At 42.7% G+C, this 24,102-nt stretch overlaps 1 protein-coding gene across 1 annotated transcript in view; it reads left to right on the forward strand.

Annotated features, from left to right (window-relative positions):
* The first annotated feature begins 2,026 nt into the window (after window positions 1-2,026).
* The window catches only part of RELL1 (RELT like 1), a 34,687-nt gene continuing 12,611 nt past the window's right edge, over window positions 2,027-24,102 (forward strand). Inside the window, exon 1 of the mRNA XM_065405503.1 lies at window positions 2,027-2,168. Coding sequence (XP_065261575.1) covers window positions 2,075-2,168 — 94 coding nt within the window. The 5' untranslated portion in view covers window positions 2,027-2,074. The remainder of the gene's footprint in view (window positions 2,169-24,102) is intronic.

Below are 24,102 nucleotides of genomic sequence, written 5' to 3' on the forward strand. Positions count from 1 at the left end.
AGGGACAATGGACCTTTGTTACCTAAACTGGCCACGAGAGGGCTCACAGTGTAGTACAGAACACACACTTTGGGGGGGGCGGAATTCCAGGACGGGGGATGTGTTGAAGTCACCCTGCATGTGGAACTAAGGTTGGTGGAAGCCAGAGTGTGGCTTATATGCTGAAAGGCTGCTTGTGAGTGGTCCATGTTGGAGCTACAGCATCAAGGCATTGTGAGGCACCCCAGTTACAGGGCATGGATGACACAGCCCCTCACTGGTCTAGATTGGACCCCAAAGAGTCAAAGGTAGGTGTATCTGCATTTTCCAGATGGAGGAAATGAAGGTACAGAGAAGTTGAGTAGTCAGATTTTCAGAAGTGCTAAACACCCACAACTTCCACTGAAGTGCACAGGAGTGGCAAGTTCTAAGCATCTCTAAAAACAGCCCATAAATGATGTGCAAGATACAGTGAGTCAAACCACAGATAAAAACCATTTTCTCTTGCCTCTCCATTCCACAAAACCACACTGTCTACATACTTCTAAATCCTATTTTTGACAATCACCTCAAAGCAGGAAGTTCAGCCAACTGATGTATATCAACAATTTTCTGTGAGGAGCTGGTAAAAAGGAAAGCCATAACAGACTAACACTCAGCTCTTTGGCCCTGCTCCTTGCCATTTGTGATGCTCTACCATCTCAAAATAATGAAAAAAGCAGGAGTTACAACAGTTAGAAGTTTTTAAAATACATTAATAACATACAAACTCAACTAAATGGTAAAAGATATATATGCTTCAAAGCATATGCCAGATTATAATTAACAGTGGGCAGGGAGAAACTTTCTCTCACTGTGTGCAGGTTATTTCATAACTGCCTATTTCAGCATTTCTTACACATAATTTTGTGACTCCCTCCAGCATGTAATTGCCTTTGTAACACAAACTCCTCTCCACCCCAACTTTGTCCCTGTATAGTTCCAGTGGATTGATGGAAGGGCTTTTAGGTACCCCTTATCAGCCTGCATTGAATCATTCAGCACTGGCATAAACTGCAAGCAAGCAGGATTTGGCCAAATGTTTGTGTTTTTTTATAAAGCTCTCATTCCAGTACGTCCACTATTTACTATAATTATAACAAAAAATGAAATGGTGTCAAGAGGGGTAAAGGGCTGACACAAATTCTGAAACTTATTCCTTCGTGGGCAAAATTCCTCATGCCTACAGCCAAACACAATTTTCTTAAAAAACAGTGTCATCTTTAAAAAAGGCCTTTTATTAATTACAAGCAAATGAAATTTCTTTCAATCATATTTCAAATTTTATTCAAAAGGCCAAACTTTAGGGATTCCACAGGTACATGTGGCTAGAGCTCTGGATAAGGAATATTCTGTTTAGATCAATCAAGCCAGGTAGAGCTCAATACTTCCAAGAGCTCTCTGTTGATCCTCTTGAAGGCTCAGGCTCTAAATGTGGTGGGTAATTATAGCAAAATGTTTGGGTAATCTTTGCAAATTTACTCCTTACTACGTGTAAATATGGGAAACACACAAGGAGCAGAGGGAAACGTTTGTCTTTACCTGACATCTTACGCTTTAGGCCGGCCAGCTTCCCCCCCTTTTGTGTCCCCAATCTGCATTTGGCAGGAGCAGGACGAACATAGCGGTTTATATTTTATTACATTTGCTTCCTTGCAGTGATGGCACTGGGACAGTCACTATATCAACTCCCCAGCCGGCAGCTACTTTTGCTTTCTGAGCGAGATTATGTAGGCGTGAGGCTGGATCACACGGTATAAACCCGTGACCCGCCCCAGGGCCGGAGGGCTCAGAGAGGCGCCCTTCCAGCAGGGGAACAAGCCCCTAGAGTGGCCCCTCTCTCTGCATCCCCCCCTCCGCCCGCATCATTTACCCCAGGCTTTGCCCCTTCCCTCCCTGCCCGCTCCTTGAGCAGCCCTAGGAGGCCTCAGGGGCGGGGCGAGGCTCAGCTGCTCCCGGGCATGCTCAGTGCTGCGAGGGAGCGACGCGGCCCCTAGGCGGGGCGGGCTGGAAGGCAAAGGCTGTGCAGCTCGAGCTGCAACAGCTGGGATCAGGGATGGCTCCGTGGGGATCGGCGGTGGCGGCCGGGGTCTCCCCGGCTCCCCCGATGCGGGGCGCGGTGGCCGCCCAGGGGAACCATTCCGACCTCGGTGGGTGACTCCGTTGTTTCCTTGCGCCGCGTAGGAGTTTCGTTGGGCCGGGACTGGAACCGCCGCCCCCCGAGCACCCGCTTCCCGACCCCTGACTCTCCCCCGCCCGCCGCAGGGTCACTCACCGCGCCTGCTTTCGCCTCCCCCGGCTGCGGCCTCCCTGTGCTGCACGCCTGCGTCCCGCCGAGCACCCCGGTGTGTGTGGCCCCGGGGGTCCGTTCCGCTTGTCCCCCGCCGCCCCTCCCCCTGAGCGGGTGGGCATCCCCCCACGGGCCGCCCCAGAGCCTCGCTCAGTCCCCGTCCTAGCCCAGCGATCTCCCGGGCCCCTCCTCGTTACTTCCCCCGGCTCCCCGTCCCACCCCGGCGTCCCCTAGCGCAGCGCCCTGCTCTACTCCTCTGCCTCTACCTTGCTTCCTTCTCCCTCTTACTGCGCTCCGACTTCCTCGGGGGCCGGCTCACTCGCCACTACCTGCCTTGCCTGGGCACACCCTGGGGGGAACAGAGGCAGCCGGAGCTCTGGGGGTGACCCGGGTCCTTCCGGGTAGCTAGCCCAGTGCAGCCGCTTGTTACTGGGAGGAGGCGCTGCCTCCGGAGTCTCCTAATCTCTGCCCGAGGTGAGAGCTGCAGGCTGGGGCCACAGGCACTTTTTGAGGAGTTGAGTTGTATTATGTAGTCTCCGAAGTGGAAGAGGAGAAGCAGAGCTCGGTCTTGGTATTTCCTCCCCGAGCAGTTGTCCTTTCTCTAGGTGGCCTTACTTTTCTGATAGTTGGAAGAGCTCTCGCCCTCGCCGCCCCCGCAAATGAGAGTTCAATTTGGTACAGCTTCTTGTGCTCTTTGAGCTCTGGTCAAGTGTAGGTAGTCTCTTGGTCTATCCAAGGCCGTGATCAAGTGTCTTGATGTTTTGGTCTTTTGGCCTCGAGATGAAAACCTTGCCTTTGTTTCTGGGACCTTGAAGTGAAAAAAAATTCTCCCATAACTAGAAGCACAGCTGGGGGTAGTGAGGTCCCTGCAATGTTTCAAAGCTGTAGCAAGAAAGTTCTTGGCTTTTCAAGTTCACCTCGTGGTGCAAGTTGCCCAATTTTTGCTAAAACAAACCTCTAGCATACTGGTTTCGTGACTTGTTTTTTGCATTTCTTATATGAATTTGGCATGTCTGCGTTAAACTTGGGTCCAAAATTAAGTCAGTTACATACATTCCAGGTAGATGACTTCTCTTCAAAGGCTTCTTGTTGCTGCTTGAGGAAGATAAAGTGGTCCCTGAAACAGAAGATGACAGCATCCCTTCAAATAGATGCAAACTTAAATTTGGTTCAAAATTTAAACTTTAGTAATTGAATTTTTATAATTCATGAGAACCCTGTAGATAATTCACATTACAAAGAAATTTCAATGAAAACTGTCCTCTATATGGATTTTAACCCAAACATTGCAGTACTAATAAACTAAAAGTGGAAACTGACTTCATTGCTTTTTATTGTCCAAGATAAGAAATGCAGAAAGTAATTGGAGCATAATTAGTGACATGTAAATTTGGTTTTAAAAAATTCATTAATTTTTAAGGTCGTGTCCAGAATTGTAGGTAAAGATACTTGTTTATAGTGTGACTTTTAAATTAACTATCGTTTTGAATAGTCTTGTGGAATGGAGTTGGTAAATCCAATGGATTGGCTTGTTTAATTTGAAATTTTGAGTTTACTAGGGAAGGGTTAACCTAAGCAAACACCTGGGTATGATATTAAGCATTGCTCCAAGGCTTTTTACACTGTGATTTTGCAGATCTATCATTCCCAAATGGTGCAGCTGGGCTGGGGAATATAGTGGTAAAAACAGCCTAGCTTTATCTGTACTATGGCTTCTGCTGGAGGAGCTGCACCTAAAGGTATGTCTACACCAGGGGTCGGCAGCCTTTCAGAAGTGGTGTGCCAAGTCTTCATTTATTCGCGGTAATTTAAGGTTTCGCGTGCCAGTAATACATTTTACATTTACGGTGGCCGGCGGATGGAATCCCAGACTAGCAGCGGGCTGAGCGGACCAGCAGCTGGGACCCCAGGCCAGCAGCAGCCTGCCACAGTAAATCAGCTCGCGTGCCGCAGGTTGCCGACCGCGGTCTACACTGTAGTTAGGAGCAAACCTCCCAGCCCAGGTAAATCAACTCACACTAGTGGAGCTCAAGTTAGCATGCAAAAAATAACAATATGGATGTTGTGGTTCAGCCTCTCACGCATGGACGGTGCGTGAACTGCCAGTTGGGGGAGGCTAGCCCCCATCCCCCCGCTTCCGTGTCACGTGCCCCCCCCAATGGAGCCCAGAGTCACTCCCACCGCAGCTGCAGGCCCCTGTCTTAGGCTAGTGCCCCCAGCCTCCCCCGGAGCGCTGGGAGGGCGGGTGGCGGGGCCCCAGCCACGGAGTGTTGGGAGGGCAGGCAGCCCAGCCCCATCCTGGAGCTGTGCTGAGTGGAAGCAGGAGGGGGAGCCTGGGGGCAGAGTGTGGGCGGGGCCACGCCTGGCTGTTTGGGGATGATACCCGCCGCCTATGCTCTCAAGCCTTGGTGGGCAGTTGGGCCTGACTCAAATTTAGTTCTGTTGAGTTTGAAGACAGTTACGCTGGTGAATTCTTGGGGTGGCATATAAAAAAATCAGCCCCATCTACCTGAGACTCGCTCCCAGCTGCAGTGTAGATGCACGCTGTGGGTCTGAAAGATCATAGCGTAGACAAAGCCTTGGAGCACACACTAACTTTTAGCGTCATATCCAGGTGTTGGCAAAGTTGACTCTTATCTGTCAATCCCAAATTTTCATTAAAACAGGCTCATCTTCTGGAGTTACTAACTTGTATTGACTCAGGTCTTCTGCCAAGGGAACTAATTATTTTTTTCTGGTGTGTGTGTGGGGGCAGGAGATTGTAAGAAAAAGAGGGAATTCCCCCCCCCCCCAAACATAGCCTTTCTTCTCTCAGTTTTCATTCATGTTTATGTAAAATACTACTGAGTAAGACTTACATTAACCTTTGTCACATATCTATGTTGGTATATGCAATACAGGTTTGTGCATGCTATAGTTGCTGTGCAGGTTATGTGCTATAGCTTCATGGAGAGAAACTGGCATTTATACAGATTTGTTTAATTAGCCAGAAGACTGGAATTGTGAGCATGTACAGACATTTAATGCATGTACAGTAAATGTCTATTCAGGTTTAGTTCTGTTGAGCTTGAAGATAATTACGCTGGTGAATTTGTGGAGTGGCGTACCTGAGTGGGAGGAGAGTTTAGTAACATATTCTTTTTAAAAATCAGTTAGTGCCAAGTATCATCAGATGGGCAGGACCTTGTTTTTGTAAACTGGACTTGTAAAACATTGGGACAGGTAACTCATAAGAGATTGGGGAAGTCAGACTCACTTCCTTTCTGGGTTTATGATGAAATTCTTCCCTTCCCCTTTTCTAAAAAGACAGCTGCTCAGCTACACTTCTTCACATCTGTGACCCACTGGATGTCAATCTCGGGGAAGTGTGGAGAAAATTACAACTGTGCTTAAATTTCAGTTTTCAGCTGAGTATCAGAAATGATAGTGACAACTATCCTCTATAGTTAAGGCCCTACCAAAGTCACGGTCCATTTTGGACAATTTCACGGTCACAGGATTTTTAAAATAGTCAATTTCATGGTTTCAAATGTTTACATCTGAAATTTCAGGGTATTGTAACCATGGGGGTCCCGACCCAAAAGGGGGTCATGGGAAAGGCTACTGTAGGGGGGGTCGTGGGATCGCTACCTTTACTTCTGTGCTGCTACTGGCGGGGGCGCTACCTTCAGAGCTGGGCAACTGGAGAACAGCGGCTGCTGGCTGGGCTCCAAGCTCTAAAGCCAGCACCACTGTCAGTAGCAGCATGAAGTGAGGATTGCAGGGTATGGGGGAGCGGGTTACCCTACGTTTGGGGTTTCCTGGCAGCCTCTCCTTCTGGGTTGGGGTGAGGGGTGCTGACAGCTGGGGCTGCAGCCTCTCCGCCTGGGTTGTGGCCTGTCCCAGCCAGCTACCATGGAGCTTCCTACAGCTGGGGGAGGTTCCCAGAGGTGGGTCTGACCCAGCTCCCGGAGTGGCTCCTGCAAGGGAAAAGGAAGTCCTTTCCCTCCCCAGTCTGGGCTGGGATTAGCTGGAGCCTGGCCCAAAGTAGGAGCCCATGGCTAGGGTGCCCCCAGCCCTGTCCCTCCCCTACAATAGCCAGATTTCATGGTCCATGATGATCGTGAATTTGATAGGGCCCTATCTATAGTGTAAGGGCTGGTCTACACTGAAAACTAAAGTTGGCATAGCTACACATGTCAGGGGTGTGAAAAATTCACCCCCCCCCGAGAGACATAGCTATGCCAATGTAACCCCTTGTGTGGACAGTGCTAGGTCCGCGGTGGAGGTGGATTAACTGCAGTGAGGGGAGAACCCCTCCTGTTTCTGTAGTGAGTGTCTACACTGAACTGCTACAGCTGTGCCACTGTAGCATTTTAAATGTAGACATACCCTAAAACAGATTGTTGAAATACAGGGCTTGTCTATGTACAGAAGCTGTGCTGGTTTAACTAAAATAGGTTTTTAAACTGATTTTAATTAAGCCTGTGCAAATCCCTCTGTGGTGACACAATGATTTAAAATTGTTTGCCACCTTAGCTTGTATCTGTAACTTTACCATTGAAAGCTTGAGTGATATGAATTGGTTTTAAATCTTCAGTGTGTCTAAAGAGGGTTTTGGGCAAGTTTTGCTAAATCAGTTTAAAATACCACCTTTTGTTAATCCAGTACAGTTTTGCATGTAGGCTTTGTGTAAACTGGTGTTCAAGAAAAAAGCTCAGACTAAATTACAAAAATTGTGAATAATTAGTCCCTGTCCCAAAACGTTTACAACTGATCTTTGTTTGTGTTTGTACAGGACCTAGTGCAAGGGGGTCCTGGTCAATGAATGGGGCTTCTAGCCTCTGCTACAATAGAAATGATAGCTAAATAACAAAACCTGGGTTCTTTCTGATTCTTGTCCTCAAGTTTCATTTTCAACCACATGAGTCAATGAATTAAGTTTTTGGTACCCTTTCACTCTTTTTTTTTTTTTTAAAACAGTTTTTTCCTTGCCCAGGAGGGGAGAAGCTCCTTTAAGTGATTGCTTCTTGATCCTTTTTTAACTGTTTCTGGGGTTACCAAGGAAGTGGAGCAGGGCAGGAGCACTGGTGTCATCGTTCTGAGGGAGGCTTTCTTGCTTGGATGGAGGGCAGAATTAGGGGTCTGGGTTTCCTGCTACTGCTCTATTTGTGAGCCACTTTCTATCTGTTCTGGCACCTAATGCCACCTTGTTAACTTGAGAGACAAAAGGATAGGTGCATTTTTAGATATATAAATATATACAATTTTTTTGTCCCTTTCTGTGCAGTTTGGAATTTGAGTGTTCACTCTTCTCCACAACTGGACTTTAACATTTCTTTCAGTGTTGACGTTTCATAGTCGTTCTCTGGATGTGCAGGCCACCATGGTTTTTCAGCCTCTACTGAAAATAGATTCCAGTAAAATGTGCCACTATCTTTTTTCAAAGGGTAGCGAGTCAGCATTATAGATCTGAGACTTCTTCAATTTAAATGAAATTCTCTTACTTAGGTGGGAGTCTTAGTATTTGTTTTTCTTCTCATGGCCCAGTTATTGTTCCCTTTCAAGTTATTAAGGAAGGATATTACATATTTGCAATGTTTTCCAAGTTCTTATTTTTAAACTGCTAACACAGGACATAAATTAAAATCAATGCTAATGATGTGGCACCCCTGAGCACGAGGAAGGAGAGGGAAAAATAAAAATGTAAAATGTTAACTCACAGCCAAAATAAAGTTTGAATCTTAAATAACTATAGTGTTTTAAAAGGTTACAAACTAAGTTTTTGGAAGCAGCCTTTCTAATAAACAACTTCAAGGGGATGAAATCTTGTGTTCTGAGATGTCTGTAGTTAAATATCTGAGATAACATAAGAAAAGAAACTGCATTATATTTTCTTGGCTTAATAATACTTACGGGGGAAGTGAACAAAAACCTGAGTATGTAGTTCACCAGCTCTAACTTGGGCTGTTTGGCTGACTGAGGCTACGGCTGTGCTTCAGCAGCAGGAGTTCTGCAGCTGTGCTGCTGTAGTATATATGCTTTCTACAGTGACAGAAGGGGTTTATCCATCGCTGTAGTAAATCTATCCCCTTGAGGGGCTGTAGCTAGGCAGACAGAAGAATCCTTCCATTAACCTAGTGGTGTCTATACTGGGGCATAAATTGGCTTAAGTACTTCTAATGAATTTTTCACACCCTTGAGCGACGTTGCTAAGTTTTAATTGTAGACCAGGCTCTACATATCTGAACTGGAAAAAACAGGAAACACAGCTCATGTTCATCCACTTCTTAGAATCTGTAGAATCATTTTAGGGACTTTGAAGTAGTCAGTGATGTGTGGGCTATACATTGATGCATAGCTAGTTATGTTTGCTTCTAACAGAACATAGACCTTGCTTGGAGGGCAGCAGCTGGAGGCTATTTTTCTTTCACAGGAGTCCTGCAGTAAAGCCCTGGTTGAAAATTTTGGGCAGACACTTTTACCACTATTGCACTGAATTCAGAAATAAGTAGGGCTTGGGGAAGAAACTGAACTAGGTAGAGGCTTTGCATCTGATATCTGAGTTAGTCTATGGCCACTCTTGCTGGTGGCTGCTCTGATACTTTTCCCTAAAAAATTACGGTAATTAACTTCAGGAAAAACAAATCAATATGCGCATATACATGTCCAAATCATAGTAATTTATATAATTAACTAGCAAGTCTTCTGTGAAAAGTGATATTTCTATGTTTGTTAATATAACTTTTCACAGCCTCCCAGCTAGCTAGGACAAGGGACTGACCTCTGCTGGTGGCCCCAGCAACCAACACCAAGGTGGCTCATTTAGGAGGCAGGGCTGCTGCTTTGCTTCTCCCTCCCCAATCACCAACCAGGAGGCTGTTGTGGTTGTAAGAAAAGTTGCTCGTGGCCACATTTGAAAAACAGTACTTCCTCTGATAGGAGGAGCTGAATTTGGCTGAACTGTATCAATACTAAAAAAAGAAGAGGACTACTTGTGGCACCTTAGAGACTAACAAATTTATTTGAGCATAAGCTTTCGTGGGCTACAGCCCACTTCATCAGATGCATGTAGTGGAAAATACAGTAGGAAGATAGATATATATACACACACAGAGAACATGAAACAACGGGTGTTACCATACACACTATAAGGAGAGTGATCAGTTAAGGTGAGCTTTTTATCAGCAGGAGAGAAAAAGAACTGTTTGCAGTGGTAATAAAAATGGCCCATTTCCGGCAATTGACAAGGAGATATGAGGAACTGTTGGGGAGGGGGGGGAATAAGCATGGGGAAATAGTTTTACTAACACGGCTGCTACTCTGAAACCTGTATCAGTACTGTTCATCAGGCCTGTAGGAGGGGAGCTGTATGAAGAATATCAGCAGGCTGCAGTTTGATCATCTTTAGTTTTAATGCTAATTACATCAGACTATCAAGAGGCAGTTTTCTTAAATAATATCTTGTAAAATTTTACCAAACAACTTTATTTCCATGCTTGTATTACCAGTGTGGTAATACAAATCTCTGAACTATACAGAGGGACAAACTGCTACTTCAGGTGTACTCAGCTTAATCAATTGTAAATATTGATTGTTGCAACGAAGAACCCTGAAAGGACACACCAGAAGATCCATTGGACTAAAACTATACACAGTTTGAAAAGCAGAAATAAAATAGAATTCTTTGCCAATGAATGAAAGAACATTAAAGCATTGTTTAAAGGATATTTTATGTTTAGTAAAAAACAAGCTGATGGCAAGTGCTTTAAGTAATCAGACTTGCATTACAGTGGTAGATTTATCAAGTTACAGTATGAGAGACTTGGAAAAATAAAGAAAATATAGTATTTAATCTCTGGTTTTGTATAGTCTGTATTAAAAAAAACAAAAACAGATTTGATCTTTGTTGCAAAGAGGGTTTATTCTGAGAGAATCTGAATCCATAGTTAAACAGCTTCAAAGTACTATATACATCAACTTGACCAGTAATTCTCGTTCTATTTTATTAGAGGGTTGCAAATCCTCCATTCAAACAAACATAGGCGGGTGGGTCATTGATGGGACAGCCTGGCGCTCAAGAGTACAGAGAACACAGTTATGGTGCCAAATATGAAATCTGTTACATAATACTAAACAAGTGTTCTGTGAGAAAGAAACTTAATCACTCAATAAACTACTGCAAACATTAGAGCTGCTTTGGACCTTGCAGGAGGGGAACCATTCTGTCCCATCTGCTTTCCTTGAACTGCCAAAAGAATGGACAGTGACTGGAGGCTAATGATGGTTCTGTGGAAGAAGAGCAGCAGTATCTGAGAGATGAAAGAAGGGATAAAGGCAATATTAATGCTAGCAGAGGCCAGACTCTAGGACCTTGTGATGTGGAGGGTCCCAGAGCTCAGGCTGCAGCCTAAGCCCAAATGTCTATGCCTCAATTAAACAGCCCCTTAGCCTGAGCCCTGCGAGCCCAAGTCAGCTGGCATGGGCCATCAGTGGGTTTTTAATTGCAGTGTAGACATAACCCCTAGTTAACAGATTTGATATAATGTCATACATCTTGAGAAAACTATAGGATAGGGGTCGGCAACCTTTCAGAAGTGGTGTGCCGAGTCTTCATTTATTCACTCTAATTTAAGGTTTCGCGTGCCAGTAATACATTTTAATGTTTTTAGAAGGTCTCTTTCTATAAGTCTATAATATATAACTAAACTATTGTTGTATGTAAAGTAATAAGGTTTTTAAAATGTTTAAGAAGCTTCATTTAAAATTAAATTAAAATGCAGAGCCCCCTGGACCGGTGGCAAGGACCCGGGCAGTGTGAGTGCCACTGAAAATCAGCTTACGTGCCACCTTCGGCACGCGTGCCATAGGTTGCCTACCCCTGCTGTAGGATGTCAGAAGGTTGCAAATAAGCACAACATATCTCTGAAAGAAAAATAATTTACAACATGAGTGATTTGCCTAGGATTTTTGGTAAAATATAGAGTCCATACCTAAGCAAGGTTGGCTCTGGCTTAATTTCCCAATGCGAGTATCTGTGTAATTCCACCTCCTTCCACAGAAGCAGCATTATGGAATTAATGTACATTTTCTACCTTTGGTTGAACACTAAGCATGGACTGAGCTTGTACTTTATCCTGCTTTGTTGTCTGAATGCTGTACTTTAATATACAAATACAAACATTATTAAACTAATAACTTGAAAAACTAAATTGGGTAATGTGACTTAATAGCCCTTCTTGGGCATACAAAGGGACACATTGCAGGAACTTCAAAAACTCTCTTCTAAGACATTAGATCTAAAGGCCTTGGAATGCTTTATCTTCGAAGGTTTTGTAGTTCTGTACAGAAGCTGAATGTTCCCAGGTGTGTTGGAGTGAGTTAGACTGAATGTGAAGCCTGAGTTGTGAATTTTCTTGATGTCTCTGGAAGTTCCAGAGTTAAATTTTACATATCAAAATAAAAATAACTCTTTTGTTCTAATTTCTGTATAGCTATGAGCATTTACATCTAATGACAATATGCTGAAGGCTTTGAGGGGAGAAATGTTGACGTGTAAAGATGTTTGATGAATGAATGACTGATATTAGAAGTGACAGGTTTCAGAGTAGCAGCTGTGTTAGTCTGTATCCGCAAAAAGAACAGGAGTACTTGTGGCACCTTAGAGACTAACAAATTTATTTGAGCATAAGCTTTCGTGGGCTACAGCCCACTTCATCGGATGCGTAGAACCTGATGAAGTGGGCTGTAGGCCACGAAAGCTTATGCTCAAATAAATTTGTTAGTCTCTAAGGTGCCACAAGTACTCCTGTTCTTTTTGCTGATACTAGAAGCTGTGTTGCTCTTCACATGTATGGTACAAAACAATAAAAAAAAAATGTGAGCAGGTTATTTTGTTTCTCGTTCTTTAATATTCTTGTTTATGCTGAATGTTTTGTCTGCTCTTTCTTAAATATCTTCGTGACATTGTAAACATTGGAACTAACCCAGTGAAAGATGTCATCTGCATCACCGAACAAATTATATTTTTAAAAAAAGTATCAGCTTAATTTTTTAATCTTAACATGCAAAATATGTAGTGAGTTAGTGATGCCAGTAGATCTGGAGGTCCTAAAGCGAAGTGCTAATGCAGACTTGTGGAAATCCCTTCTGCTGGCTCCAGGTGTTTCAGTTAGGCTCTCCCAACTAAAGCAAATGTAATTTTATGGAAGATTTGGTTTTGATGTCTGAATGCAGCTGAAAAAAAAACAGTGTATACTTGTATTTAATAACGGTTAGTATATTGGAGCACAAGTTACCTATACACTGTAAATGGAAAAAGGATATGTTCCCCACCCCTCCCCGCCCGATAAGTTAGTAATGACTTTAGAATTGAGGCCAGGTCTAAAATAAAACTTTTGCCAATAGAGCAGTGTTTGATTAGACATGTGATATTTCTATACTGGCAAAACCCCTAGTATGTACACAGTTACCCTTGCAGAAGCACTCTTTGCTGGTATAGCTTATTTTGTTCAGGGAACTTGCATAAACTAGACCAGAAGAAGCACTCTTGCTGGTGTAAGCTGCATATACACTAGGAATGTTTGCTAGTGTAGCTAAATTGGTCTTACAAATAATAGCTAAGACTTATTCTGCTCTCACAAATTTCACTTGCACTGGTTTAAATATACTGATTTAGAAACTTTAGTTGGTGAAGTGTCTGTAAGCAGATCCCAAATCCTTATCCTTGAAAACATCTTGCGTGTGACTTACATTATGCATTTCAAAAGTCCAACCAAACTCAGTACGTTTCATCATTTGCATAGTTACTCAGATGGGTGCAGAAATGTTTGCAGGATCAAGCTCTATGATTACTGTAAGATTTAAACAGCTTTTTCAATATGCCTTGTTTTCAAACAGCGCTAGCACAATGAAACACTACAATACACGTCTTTCTTTGGGGAGCGAATAAGAGAACCAATAAACCAGACGTGACACATGTTAGTCACATCGCTTAATGCATTACAGGAGGGCACTCAATAGTATGGTGATGAGGCTGGTATAGGAACCTATATGGACTAGTATTTCTCTGTGCATTTGACAACATTTGTGATTGTCTTCAATGTTTTCCCTGTATAGAAAATCACTTTCTCCTGCTGATTTTCTTTTTTAATTTTTAAGTCACAAATTGATGAAGTTCTTCCATAATTGTCAAATTGACTATATTTCAAGTTGATGTTAATGTTTAAATGGTTCGGTGTAGTCTTGAGCTCATTTAGCTTTAGTTTCTTTTTACCTTTTTGCTCTCCTTATTTTTAAAGGGACACTGTCCGTGTATCTTGACCTTTTTGGGTCATGCTACAAAGCCCATTTTCTCTCCTAGGCTTTTACAATAGGGAAGAGTAAGGAGAAGGAATAAGCTGCATGGGGTGGTTGTGAGATGAGGGGAAAATTATAGTTGTCCATTTTCTTGGACACTGGTTCTAGTTATTTTGTGTAAATACATGGTTTCTACTTTAAATGGGATTCTATGGTATTGTCCTCTGAATCCCGAAATATAATACCCAGTTTTTGTAGTGCTTTTATCAGTTGATCTCAAAGAACTTTACAAAGGCAGTATTCTCCTCGTAGCAGAGCCAGGAATAGAACCCAGGTGTTTTGAGACACAGTCCAGTGCTCTATCCATTAGGCAGCACTACATATCGTGTATTTGTTGTTTGTAGATTGTGCTGTATAATGATATTGTGTCAGAATGCATTCATGTTAAAATATATACTTGATTTTTTGTTTGTTTGTTTAGCTGTTGTCTTGCTTATAGTCCTGGGTTTTGTGTGTGCTTCTGCTTACAACATTTTTTGGATTTGTTCTTTTTTTAATTTTTTTTTTTTTGCTACCTTATGGTGTATAAAGAGAACCTGAGAGTGAATTTAATGCTTGCTTTTTTACCTCTGTAATATTATTAATGTTAAGACTGGTGTTCCCTGACAGCTGTAGGATTTTAGAGAATGGATATTGTAAGATCTGCTGCTTTAATTGAAAAGGTGAGGTGTTGAATCTTTAACACTTTGTTCAAAGTATTGGTTAGCATTGAAATTATATGGGTGTTAACAAAAACCAACACCATCTCACCAAAGGAATAAAGAATTTATTTCAAAATCCTTTCTGATTATCTCAGTTTTCAGACTCCTGGGGTGTCATAATTTCATAATTTTCCATAGTCCTCCGGGATAAATAAAATCTGAGTTTCTAGAGTGCAAAAGGTAACTTTTTGTTGGCACCTATTTCAGGCTTTCTTTATACATCACAAAGAAGAAAACTAAGGCACAAGTCCAATTTTTTTCCTCTGGGGCGGGGGTCATGTTGTTAGGGGGAAGGAAGCAAACACCATTGTTGATGACCTAGAATACTGTAACCTGCTTATGGAATGTCAGTAAAGCGGTTGATATGTTAATACAGAAGCTAGACTGTTCTTGGTGCTGGGTTGGAAACTTAAGTTAAACAAAACTCTCTGACTTGTGTTCCATAAGTAATATGCATGAATTGGTGTGTGTTTTACTGATGAGCTGATTAGTAAAATTGGTGGTGGTGGGGAACTCCTTCTTAAGAAAAAAGAATTATAAATATTTTTAATTGTATTCTTGAAGGGACTAAATAGTCTTCAAGACACACAGACACACACTTCCACAGTTACATCCTGAAGTTTTTATAAATCCCGTGGTAGCCAGCCTTTTTCTTCCTTCCTAGTTTTAGCACTTCTTGTTAAACTACTATCCAAAGAGATTGCCTCCTCAAATCCTTCCCTTGACAACGTTAATGTTTTTGATGTGTATAGTCATATCCACTAGTTAATGCCAACTGAGTCCTATTTAATAAGGTAGTGTCCTTTAAACATGATGATGTTAACCTGTTGTAAGAGCTTGCTGATTAGTATGTAACTTGGTGTTCGCTCATAATCCTAAGGGCTTGTCTACACTACAAAATTAGGTTGATTTAAGTTAGGTTGACCTACAGCCATTGCAGCAATTAAAGCGGGTGTTGGTGTCCACACTACCCTCCTTTTGCCAGTGGTGTGCATCCTCACCAGGAGCACTTGCACTGACTGAAGTGGAGCATTGTGGGGCACTGACAGCAGTGCAGGACTTACAGCTGGAGCACCCCTGTCCCGGGGGTGACAGACTGAGCTGGAGAGGAAATGTGAAATAATAGCTGCCAAGAAACTGACAAGAATATCAATTTCACTGCTAGTAGGCTCCCTGCTATGAAATTGAGCCCTGCGCCAGGCTCATAGCTCGGGCTGTCAACACCAGGGTTGGGGGGTGAGGAAGCTCCAGCTTTGAGCCCAGCTGACCTCTCAGGCTATCGGGTGGGAGGGACTCCAGCTGTCAGCCCCGCGGCAGGCTGACAGCCAACAGGCAATGTAATAATGCAGTGTCTACATGAACACTGTGTCACCCTAACTACATAGACCTAAGTGCTACATCTCTCGCATAGGTGGAATTACGTCAGTGTGATGGGTGACGTACATCATCGGGAGCACATTCTAGTGTAGACACTGACAGAGGTCTACATAAGCTGCCTTACATCGACCTAACTGTAGTGTACACCAGGCCTAAATGTTACTTCTACAGCACAAACTATGAGTGTTTCCTTTTCCATTGCTTACCCCAGTTATGTAAGCAAATATCTATAGAGTGTCTAAAATGTGTGAAATACCCATGAGCTGCTGGTCTATTATTTTCATGATGAGTAACTGTAACAGTTCTGGTAAAACTCCCCCTGCTGGACATTCACCAGGCATCTGTGTTTGGGCTTTACACTCTACACCTGTGAGAAATTTTTTTTTTAAAGTTTCCTGACTGAGCATAGTCCAGGCACTGCCTCAGGCTTTGGGTTTCTTGGTATGCCCTGGGGATGCAGATCTGTATTTATCTCTATTTAGAGCTGAGCTCCCGTTGGCCTCAAAACTAGTGCCAGATTCGTCAGACTCGTCAGTGGCTTAGCACACCTTTTCCCGGAGTTCCACCGTGTAGGCACTCTGGCTTACACAGTTCACCTCTTCAGGGACATAAGATAGTGGAAGCAAACCATGGGCTTTGCAAATGATTCTAAAACCAATTATTCTTTACTTCAGCCAGAACAAGAAACATACAGATCCAGACAAATCAATAAACATCTGTGTGCCATTCCCTAGCTCAATTTCCTCACCACTGTTCAGCATTCTTTGGCATTTGGCTCAGTGGCTGCTAAAGAGTCCAGGAGCCTTCTTCTCCAACTTCCCACCTGCACTTGGCTCCACCTCTGGAACATGGCATCTCTCTGGTCTCCTCTATTTCTCTCCAAAAAGGCTGAAAGAATCTTTCTTTTATAACCTCCAGTCATCTTTGTCAGGTGACCTCAATCAGCCTTATCAGATAATGGGGATCCCCCACCAGGTGATCTGTAGCTTAGTTACCTCTCCCTTGGGGTTCAGACTTGAAAAATTGTTTTGCCCTGGTAGCCAACTCTTTGTCCATTGATGCTTTCATATGAATAGAGGACCATCAAGGTTTTAGGTGCTCCATTGTTAGGACTGAAGGTAAAAAATCCATTACAATCTACATACCACACAGACTATGCTGACAGATTGTGCCACACACTCTCAAAGAAACTGCGGAACCACCTGATCAACATCCTATACAGCAAACAGGGAAAGATTAAGAATGAGCTCTCAAAACTGGATACTCTCATAAAAAAAACAACCTTCCACACAAACTTCCTCGTGGCTGGACTTTACAAAAACTAGATAAGCCATTTACAACACACACTTTGCTTCTCTACAAAGGAAAAAGGACACCAAACTATCTAAACTACTACATGCCACAAGGGGCCACAACAGTGGTTCCCTTAATCCACCCAGCAATATTGTTAATCTATCCAGCTATACTCTTAGCCCAGCAGAAGAATCTGTCCTATCTCGGGGCCTCTCCTTCTGCCCCTCCACCCCCACGAACATGATACAGTTCTGTGGTGACCTAGAATCCTATTTTCGACGTCTCTGACTCAAGGAATATTTCCAATACACCTCTGAACAGCATACTAACCCACAGAGACCTTCCTACCAACACTACAAAAAGAAGGATTCTGGGTAGACTCCTCCTGAAGGTCGAAACAACAGACTGGACTTCTACATAGAGTGCTTCTGCCGACGTGCATGGGCTGAAATTGTGGAAAAACAGCATCACTTGCCCCATAACCTCAGCCGTGCAGAACACAGTGCCATCCACAGCCTCAGAAACAACTCTGACACCATAATCAAAAAGGCTGACAAAGGAGGTGCTGTTGTCATCATGAATAGGTCGGAATATGAACAAGAGGCTGCTAGGCAGCGCTCCAACACCACATTCTACAAGCTATTATTCTCTGATCCCACTGAGGGTTACCAAAAGTAACTACACCATCTGCTCAAGAAACTCCCTGAAAAAGCACAAGAGCAAATCCGCACAGACACACCCCTAGAACCCGAGCAGGGTATTCTATCTGCTACCCAAGAGCCATAAACCTGGAAATCCTGGACGCCCCATCATCTCAGGCATTGGCACCCTGACAGCAGGATTATCTGGCTATGTAGACTCCCTCCTCAGGCCCTATGCTACCAGCACTCCTAGCTATCTTCGAGACACCACTGACTTCCTGAGGAAACTACAATCCATTGGTGATCTTCCTGAAAACACCATCCTAGCCACTATGGATGTAGAAGCCCTCTACACCAACATTCCACACAAAGATGGACTACAAGCTGTCAGGAACAGTGTCCCCGATAATGTCACGGCAAACCTGGTGGCTGAACTTTGACTTTGTCCTCACCCATAACTATTTCACATTTGGGGACAATGTATACCTTCAAATCAGCGGCACCCGCATGGCCCTACAGTATGCTAACATTTTTATGGCTGACTTAGAGCAACGCTTCCTCAGCTCTCGTCCCCTAACGCACCTACTCTACTTGTGCTATATTGATGACATCTTCATCATCTGGACCCATGGAAAAGAAGCCCTTGAGGAATTCCACCATGATTTCAACAGTTTCCACCCCACCATCAACCTCAGTCTGGACCAGTCCACACAAGAGATCCACTTTCTGGACACTACAGTGCTAATAAGCGATGGTCACATAAACACCACTCTATACCAGAAACCTACTGAGCACTACACTTACCTACATGCCTCCAGCTTTCATCCAGACCACACCACACGATCCATTGTCTACACCCAAGCTCTACGATACAATCACATTTGCTCCAACCCCTCAGACAGAGACAAACACCTACAAGATATCTATCAAGCGTTCTTACAACTACAATACCCACCTGCTGAAGTGAAGAAACTGATTGACAGAGCCAGAAAAGTACCCAGAAGTTACCTACTAGAGGACAGGCCCAACAAAGAAAGTAACAGAACGCCACTAGCCGTCACCTTCAGCCCCCAACTAAAACCTCTCCAGTGCATCATCAAGGATCTACAACCTATCCTGAAGGACGATCCATCACTCTCACAGATCTTGGGAGACAGGCCAGTCCTTGCTTACAGGCAGCCCCCAAACCTGAAACAAATACTCACCAGCAACCACACAACAAAAACACTAATCCAGGAACCTATCCTTGCAACAAAGCCCGTTGCCAACTCTGTCCACATATCTATTCAGGGGACACCATCATAGGACCTAATCACATCAACCATACTATCAGAGGCTCGTTCACTTGCACATTACCAATGTGATATGTGCCAGCAATGCCCCTCTGCCATGTACATTGGCCAAACCGGTTAGTCTGTACGTAAAAGAATAAATGGACACAAATCAGACGTCAAGAATTATAACATTCCAAAACCAGTCGGAGAACACTTCAATCTCCCTGGTCACTCGATTACAGACCTAAAAGTCGCAATATTACAACAACAAAAACTTCAAAAACAGACTCCAACGAGAGACTGCTGAATTGGAATTAATTTGCAAACTGGACACCATTAAATTAGGCTTGAATAAAGACTGGGAGTGGATGGGTCATTACACAAAGTAAAACTATTTCCCCATGTTTATTCTTCCCCCCTACTGCTCCTCACACCTTCTTGTCAACTGCTGGAAACGGGCCATTTTGATTACCACTACAAAAAGTTTTTTCCCCCTCTCCTGCTGGTAATAGCTCACCTTAACAGATCACTCTCATTATAGTGTGTATGGTAACACCCACTGTTTCATGTTCTGTGTGTGTGTATGTGTATGTGTATGTATGTATATGTATGTATATATATCATGGGTTTTAGCCCACGAAAGCTTATGCGCAAATAAATTTGTTAGTCTCTAAGGTGCCACAAGTACTTCTGTTGTTGTTATTATTATTAGCCCTGTGTCACTGTGAGGCAGATAAAAAGATGATAGAATTCAGACAAGCCCCATATTCAAAATGCAGTTTGACAGAGTCCCAGTATCAAACAGACTTCATAATCTGTACATATAGAGATTCCCCAAAGCACCATGGTATCATTTGCAATTTAAGTATGTTTGATTCTTTCATATCTGTATTTGGTACATTTTTATAATAAAAAGGACAGTTCCCCAGTTTAAAAGTGTTATGCTCCTGATCATTTTCCACTGCCAGAAAATAGATTAGACCTTCTAGCGTACTGCTGTGATTAATTAGAGAGTATTGTAGATAATGGAAACTAGTATTTTATGAAAAGTTTTTGTAACTAACTACTGTTAATTCAGTTCATTCAGAGTACTTGTAATGTGCATTTTTAAAGCAGATAAACTAAATAAACTGAGCAAAAATGTTAGCTTTTCAGTGGGGGTGTGTGGGGGTGTGGAGGGCTTGGAGGTTTTCGTCTAATGATTCATTTGCTGTCTCATTTTATCCCTGGTGCTTATTGGAATTGCATTTTTAGAGTGCTCCTATATATATACATAGTTCAACTGCCATGCCTAGGCATAACCAAAAAGTTCTGTACAAAAGTACTGTATCACATTTCCTTGAAGAAACAATGAAGTCTTCAATAAATTGGTGACTACTCTCAAAATTGAGTATTTTCAGAAGGTGGGGGCAGAGGTGCTTGAACAATTTTTATAGTGGGGGTGCTGAAAGCCATTCATTCAAATGTATACCCTGCATATAATGAAAACCACTTCAAGCCAGGCAGTGCGGCAGCGCCCCCAGCACCCCTAGTTCAGCACATCTGGGTAGGGGAGAAAAATAAACCAAAAACTAATTGGTAGAGTCCAAAATAAATGTTCTGTGGCTTTATTTTAAAATTTGGTGTATGTACCCCACCTGCATATCTGCTTTTCTTTCACTCAGTCCCTCCATGTTTGCTTTTATTCCTTGTTGCTAATATACAGAAAACTCAAGTCTTCATTCTCATCTAAAGGAAGTGCTTCTTGCTTCTCTTCTGCTAATGATTTAATTTTTAACAGCTGTACTTCTTTAGAAAAGGAATACCATTGTCAGCCACCTTTAAGCAAATCTATTTTTTTATGTACTGCCTCTCTCATGAACTGAAGTTTTTAGGAATGTTGCTCTGGAAAAGCACTGCTTAGTGATTCTCCATCTCCAGTATATAAAGTGATATTCAGAATGATTATGACTTCGGGAAAATAAAACTAAGTAATAATCAGCATGGATTTATCGAGAACAAATTCTGTCAAATCAACCTAATAGCTTTCTTTGACAGGGTAAGGGAGAAGTGGTAGATGTGGTATATCTTGACTTTAGTAAGGCTTTTGATACTGTCTCACATGACCTCATAAACAAACTAGGAAAATACAATCTAGAGGGAGCTACTATAAAGTGGGTGCATAACTGGTTGGAAAACTATTCCCAGAGAGTAGTTATCAGTGGTTCACAGTAAAGCTGGAAGGGCATATTGAGTGGGGTCCTGCAGGAATCAGTTTTGGGTTCTGTTCTGTTCAATATCTTCATCTATAATTTAGATAATGCATAGAGAGTACACTTATAAAATTTGCAGATGATATCCAGCTCAGAGGGGGTTGCAAGTGCTTTGGAGGATAGGAGTAAAATTCAAAATAATCTGGACAAACAGGAGAAATGGTCTGAAGTAAATAGGATGAAATTCAATAAGGACAAATGCAAAGTACTCCATTTAGGAAGGAACAATCAATTGCACACATACAAAATGGGAAATGACTGCCTAGGAAGGAGTACTGCAGAAAGAGATCTGGGGGTTGTAGGGGATCACAAGCTAAATGAGTCAACAGTGTAATACTGTTGCCAAAAAAGCAAACATTCTGGGATGTGTAAGCAAGACATGAGAGTTAATTATTTTGCTCTACTCTGTGCTGATTAGGTCTCAACTGGAGTATTGTGTCCAGTTCTGGGTGCCACATTTCAGGAAAAATGCGGACAAATTGGAGAAAGTCTACAGAAGAGCAACAAAAATGATTAAAGGTTTAGAAAACATGCTCTATGAGGGAAGATTGAAAAACTTGGGTTTGTTTGGAAAAGAGGCGACTGAGAGGGGACATACATTTTCAAGTACATAAGTTGTTACAAGGAGGAAGGAGAAAAATTATTCTCCTTAACTTCTGGGGATAGGAGAAGCAGCAATGGGCTTAAATTGCAGCAAGGGCTATGTAGGTTGGACATTAGGAAAAACTTCCTATTTGTCAGGGTGATTAAGCACTGGAATAAATTGCCTGGAGAGGTTGTGGAATCTCCATCCTTGGAGATTTTTAAGAGCAGGTTAGACCAGCACCTGTCAGGGATGGTCTAGATAATATTTAGTCCTGCCATGAGTGCAGGGGACTGGACTAGACAGCCTCTCGAGGTTCCTTCCAGGCAGGCCTGTGTTTCTATGGTGATCCATCAATGCTTGCATAAGCATGGAAGTACCCCTTTCTGTTTGTCCTCAGAAGCAGTTTGGGGTGGGGGTCAGAATTAGGAAAAGCATCCTATCTATTGCCCTACCCTGATTGAGGAAGTCCCATTTCATCAAATCATCTATTGTTTCGTGGACACGTCCAGCCCGACAAGTCTGTGAAGTAGGAGATGTTTAATTGTCTTACACAACTGGATGACAACAGCCTTCACTGTAGACTTTCATCAATGCCCAGTTGATTGCTCACCCACCAATAGCAACTGGGGTTGCAAGCTTCCAGAGAACAATTACCACCCATTTCTCTACTGTCGGAGCAGCTCTTGTCTTGGTGTCTATGCGTGCTGGGATGAATGTGGCATACAGCACCAGGAATGTGGCCTTGCACATACAAAAGTTCTGGAGCTATTGCTGATCATCCCAGATTTGCATCATGATCTAGTCCTACCACTCAGTGCTTGTAGTACAGGCCCCCAAAACACTGTTATACTGTGTGCAGTTTGTCAGTGAATACCTACAGTATCTGGTTAGCTTTTTTGCTATTTTCCACTCATTCTCTGTATCCCCTCTGTCTCGACAGTGTGGTTCTTGCAAATATGAAAAAATCCTTTACCCTGTTCTTAAAATGGGCAAGAGAAGTTCCACTGATCTGTGTGGCTTCTGGTGGTGAGGTGAAAAAACTGCAAAAAAAGTAGCCAAATGTTCACTCTCTGTTGAAATAGCTATGTCAGTAGCAGTATTCCATAAGAACTTCTGTGGGTAAAACTTTTTCTAATTTTCTAGACAAGTCCTTAGTGGACACCACTTCCTTTCTATCAGAATTTCCCTGCTCACTTTTGTGGGAAGCTGCAATTCCAGGTTGTTGTCATGTAACATCACTATTCAGGTCCTTCAACATTCGTGTTAAAGACCTCCAGCAAAGAGGGAATAGTGAGGACCTGGTTCATGAATTTCAAATCTAAGTTACATTTACTTAAATGTAGGTTTCTTATTAAATTATCTAAATTGCACAAATGTTGGGAGCTCTTCTTTCTGCAGAGAAAAAACTTGCTAGAGATCTTTCACTTTTTGCAAAAACTTCCTACAATTTTGAATAGACTTGCATACCCCATATCCTCTTTTTTTCAAGCCATTTGTTCAGACACTTGCTTTTAGTTACTGCAATAACAATGTATCTTTAACATACCTTATAGTACGGATTAAATTTTTAAATACCTTTTAAATTTTTAAATATGTTTGGAATACAAATTTAAATATTTGTCCCATTCCAAGCCATATTGCTATTTGAGTCCATACTTACAAAATATCTAAACCTAAACTGCAAAGGTTTCTTTTCGCTTGCTCCTCCTTTACACACACATGCATACGGGCTCCCTCTCTCTCAAACTTATTTACATCCAGAATTAGGTTAAAAAAATGTCATGACACTTCTGAAGGCTGAGCTGCAGCATTTCCTTTTTCCACCCCTGCTGTTGCTGATGTCACAGTACCATAAATCCAGGAATATTGCAAAATTCAAGGGAAATGAGATGTGTATCTGGGGGGGGGGGGGACAAAAGGAGGAACTGGATGAATGGGATAGAAGCCAAGCATCTGAGCAGTACAAAGGAAGCTAGCAAGGTTGGCACAGGTAACTGTAGACTTAACTGCTATAGCAGAAAGAACAGGAGTACTTGTGGCACCTTAGAGACTGACAAATTTATTTGAGCATAAGCTTTCGTGGGCTACAGCCCACTTCATCGGATGCATGCATGCTGTAGCGCACGAAAGCTTATGCTCAAATACATTTGTTAGTCTCTACGGTGCCACAAGTACTCCTGTTCTTTTTGCGGATACAGACTAACACGGCTGCTACTCTGAAACCTGCTATAGCAGAGAGGCTGCCTTCATCAAGCCTAGTCCATAAGTGGCTCTCAGGTATTTTGAGAGTGCTCTTGTTTTAGGCTGTTTTAGGTAGGAGAATCCACTTGCCC

The sequence above is a fragment of the Emys orbicularis genome, chromosome 5, assembly GCF_028017835.1.
Source record: "Emys orbicularis isolate rEmyOrb1 chromosome 5, rEmyOrb1.hap1, whole genome shotgun sequence".
In the NCBI taxonomy this organism is placed as follows: Eukaryota; Metazoa; Chordata; order Testudines; family Emydidae; genus Emys; species Emys orbicularis.